Raw genomic sequence first — 3,544 nt, forward strand, 5'->3', positions numbered from 1 at the left:
CTCCTCAGTCCCCCCCCCTCCCACCCCACCCCCTCAGGGGGCTCGGCTCTCCTGCTGAGGCTTCGCTTGCGAGCGGCGAAAAACAACTCTCGGCTGGAGACAATCAGCTGAGAAACCCGAGCATTTGAGGCGCTCGCTCCGCACCGTGGGCTGGCACTGATTGGCTCAGGTGGACACGCCCCCCGAGCGCCGTACTCGGAAGGCCACGGGCCGAAGGGCCCGTCACTCAGAGACCTTGAGCCCTAATTGGGCATCCTCTTTCCCCCCCTTTCTCCCCCCGCTGCACACCCCACCTACGCCGCTGATTGGCCCAGCAACTGCGCTGTCCGCGCCCGCCGGCGGGAGGACTCGGTGGTCGTCTGTCACTTGGGGCTGCTCTCGCTCCGCCCCCGGCGCTTCCCATTGGTTGGAGAATCCCTTACGTAAGGAGCACGAGGAGAGGGAGGAGTCCCCGGGGTTGTTTTTTGCCCCGGAGACCGAGTCGTCTGAGGGGGTGGTTGCTGCCCGCGAGGAGGGCGGGGATGCTGCGCTCTCACAGGTAGGCGTAGCGGTTGCCAGCTGCTGGGAGAGCCGGCCGCGGCCCCGCCTTCCGCCTCCTCCAGGGTCTGGGGTGGCGGGAACTGTGGGCCGCGGGCCTGGGTCTTGCACGCAAGCAGGTAGGTGGCGGCGTGGGTCCTTCCGTCTGCAGGAATGCAGACCCGGGCTTCTCCCCGGGCACGAGTTGTGCCCTCGAGCGCTAGACTCGTTTTTTGGGGTGCCTAAGGAGCCTCACCTGCACCCTTCTAAGGGGTTTTCTTCTTTTCTTCTTCTTCTTTGCCTGTGTGAAGAGGAAGGTGATTCTTTGCAACTAACAGTTTGGAAAGATGCTCTGAGCATAAGCCCAGGGAAAGAATTGTCTTTGATGGCTGGGGGATCGACGACGAGGGGGAGAGAGTCTGTACTTAATTCCACAATGTGTTGAGAGTATACATGTAATGCGTGTGTGTGTGTGTGTGTGTGTGTGTGTGTGTATCGAGTCCGGCATAGGAGATGATGTCACTATTCCAACCTGGGACGAAGAGATACGAAATAGAAATGCTATGTTACTACTGTAAATGAGGAAGAAACTGATCTCTCAATATAGATGAAGGCTGTAACATAATTGTGGACTTTTGTATTTAATAAAAAAAAACACCCTGGTGCAAATTCATGAGTAAATCACGTGCTCTGGAGGATGAACAGCACATCACAAAGTAAGGATCCTTGTGAAAGACAGCTGCTACATTTACAGGAACAACCAAAAAAGCAGACTTTAGTAATTCATTATCCCTTATTTTATGCTTTGTCCAAGAAGAATGCTGGGTTTTTTGTTTGTTTTTCCTAGCTGCATATTCTATTTATTGGTACTTCAAATTCTGGACCAATAGCTCACCAGGCACTTTATGTGGGTGTGGCTTGGGTTCTTTCTAGGTTACTGTTAACGTCATATATGTATATCCTGGCACTGTTTCATACATATTTGCAGAAGCATTCTGTTGAATAGCTTGAAGAACAGTGGCCAGTAGTATAACTTACTGTGAGAGGTGAACAGTCTATTCCAACCTAACACTTGAAGATCATACTTACTGGAATTTAAGGTAATCACTTCATGGACTCTTAAGAGAGTGTGGTTAGGGCAGTATACTGTTCCTTTCAAATAGAGGACAGAATGCTCATGACAGCAATGAGGTAATTAATTATAGTCATGGCTTTAAGCACGTAAGCATAAAATCAGTTATGTGATTTTAGTCATTTGCCAAAATTAAGGGCACAACTTGTTTTCTGGCATGGCCTATTTGTGCATCTTTCATAATCAACGGGAAGCAAATTTCAGGTCATAAGTGCTGTCTTGAGTTTTAGGGAAAAAGCTCTGGCTTCAGAAGAATCTCAGCTAGACTTGGGTACCCAGTCCAATACAACAATTGAGATGATAAAGAGAAAGGAGATATAATCAAACTTGACTGCATTGGAGAGAACAGATATAGGATCTCAGTGACCCAAGTCCATATTCAGGGGGTTTATGGAAACTTTGAGATCTTAGGAAAGCAAGATGCTGGGAATCAGGCAGTGGTCTGACCAACCATTATCTCAGGTTGAGTTTTACAGTGGGTTCTAGAAGATTTCTTACTGCTGTTGCTTAGGTGTATTTTCTCTGTTACATACATGGTTTATCCATCAGTCCTGTCAATTCCAGCATTCAAGGTGACTACAACAGAGAGAGAGATTCAGAAGGAATAAAGAGGAAAGTCATAGAGGGACAAATTGGAATTAATTAGGCCTATGACTATAATCATGAGTAGTCAATTAACAAAAGAACAGGATCTTTCTTTTTCTCCTGTATTTTCTGCTCAAAATTATGGTAAACAAAATATGGACAAAATATGTCTTTGTTTATGAGGCTGTTTCCCCTTGTCCCCATTTGATCGTGCGTATCTGGATAGTCTCTTCCTTTCTCCCTCCTTTTGTTGGGATGAGTGTAGGGGCTGCAGATAGAATTTTTTCTTCCCACTTGGCTTTGAAGGACACTGGAGAGATGAAATGTTTACTCCTTTTCTGGTCTCCTTTGGATCTTAAATAGTAAACTGCTGAGATCTAATCAGTATTTCATTTGAGGCTGGTTCAGTGAACAGGTTGTTTTCTCCAGCAACAGCATGAACTGTAAATAAGCTAATTTTGGACAGAATGTTCTTACAGGAACTTTGTAAGCATGAAATGCCCAGTTGTTGCAAAATAAAATGTTTTTTAAATAAGTGAATGATATAATTTATTTAATAGTCATAGTTGCTAACTTCCTCTTTTTCTTGACATGCAGAGGCATTAATTTTATTGTGCATCATAAGGAAATTTCAGGTCTGTAAAGGAGAAAACACTAATGTTCTTTAGAGAAAGCTTACTACCAGATATTCTACAATTTAATATATCCACGTGCATAAAGGTTGGACTTTATTGTACTGAAAAGACCAATTACTCTAGTACAGTTGTCTTTTATACATTTTAAAGCATGAGAATTATATGTATATAGGACTCAATTCCAAAATGGGATTTGTATAGCTAAGGATGACTACCAACTATTCATCCCTTCATTCCCCCCTTTTCCTTCCCTCAAGGAGCAGGTAACAACAAATCTTTACCTCCTGTCCTCAATAACAGGAAAATAGGTGCTTTTCTCTTATAATTTCCTCATTTATTCCACGTAGGGGCTTTCTTAATATTCTGCATGCTGAATGGAGGATACTTTTGTTGTCATATACATTTTATCTGCATGTAGCCCTTTTTGTATTATGTTCTCACTGACCCATTCTTTTAGTATTTTGTTACTCTCTTAGTTACAAGCCATTCTTTCCATCTTTTAAATAACTTTTGGATGCATACTTGTTTAGAGATTAGGGCTGAGGTAAAAGTATCCATACTCTGATTGGTGCTTCAGAAGCATTATACTGAAGAATAAAGGTCCCTTGTCTAAACTGAAAGTTTTGTGTGCGTGTGTGTGTGTGTGTGTGTGTGTGTGTGTGTGTGTGTGTGTGTG

At 44.2% G+C, this 3,544-nt stretch overlaps 2 protein-coding genes across 2 annotated transcripts in view; one reads left to right on the forward strand and one right to left on the reverse strand.

The window, feature by feature from the left end:
• Positions 1-3,544, reverse strand: part of Gpr137c (G protein-coupled receptor 137C) — a 59,556-nt gene that overhangs the window by 55,368 nt on the left and 644 nt on the right. Inside the window, exon 2 of the mRNA XM_013012220.1 lies at positions 294-682. Within this exon, the coding sequence (XP_012867674.1) occupies positions 294-682 (389 nt within the window). The remainder of the gene's footprint in view (positions 1-293; positions 683-3,544) is intronic.
• Txndc16 (thioredoxin domain containing 16) overlaps positions 588-3,544 on the forward strand; it is a 62,385-nt gene continuing 59,428 nt past the window's right edge. Inside the window, exon 1 of the mRNA XM_013012200.1 lies at positions 588-656. The gene's annotated coding sequence lies outside the window, so the exon portion shown is untranslated. The remainder of the gene's footprint in view (positions 657-3,544) is intronic.

The sequence above is a fragment of the Dipodomys ordii genome, unplaced genomic scaffold, assembly GCF_000151885.1.
Source record: "Dipodomys ordii isolate 6190 unplaced genomic scaffold, Dord_2.0 Scaffold16, whole genome shotgun sequence".
Lineage (NCBI taxonomy): Eukaryota > Metazoa > Chordata > Mammalia > Rodentia > Heteromyidae > Dipodomys > Dipodomys ordii.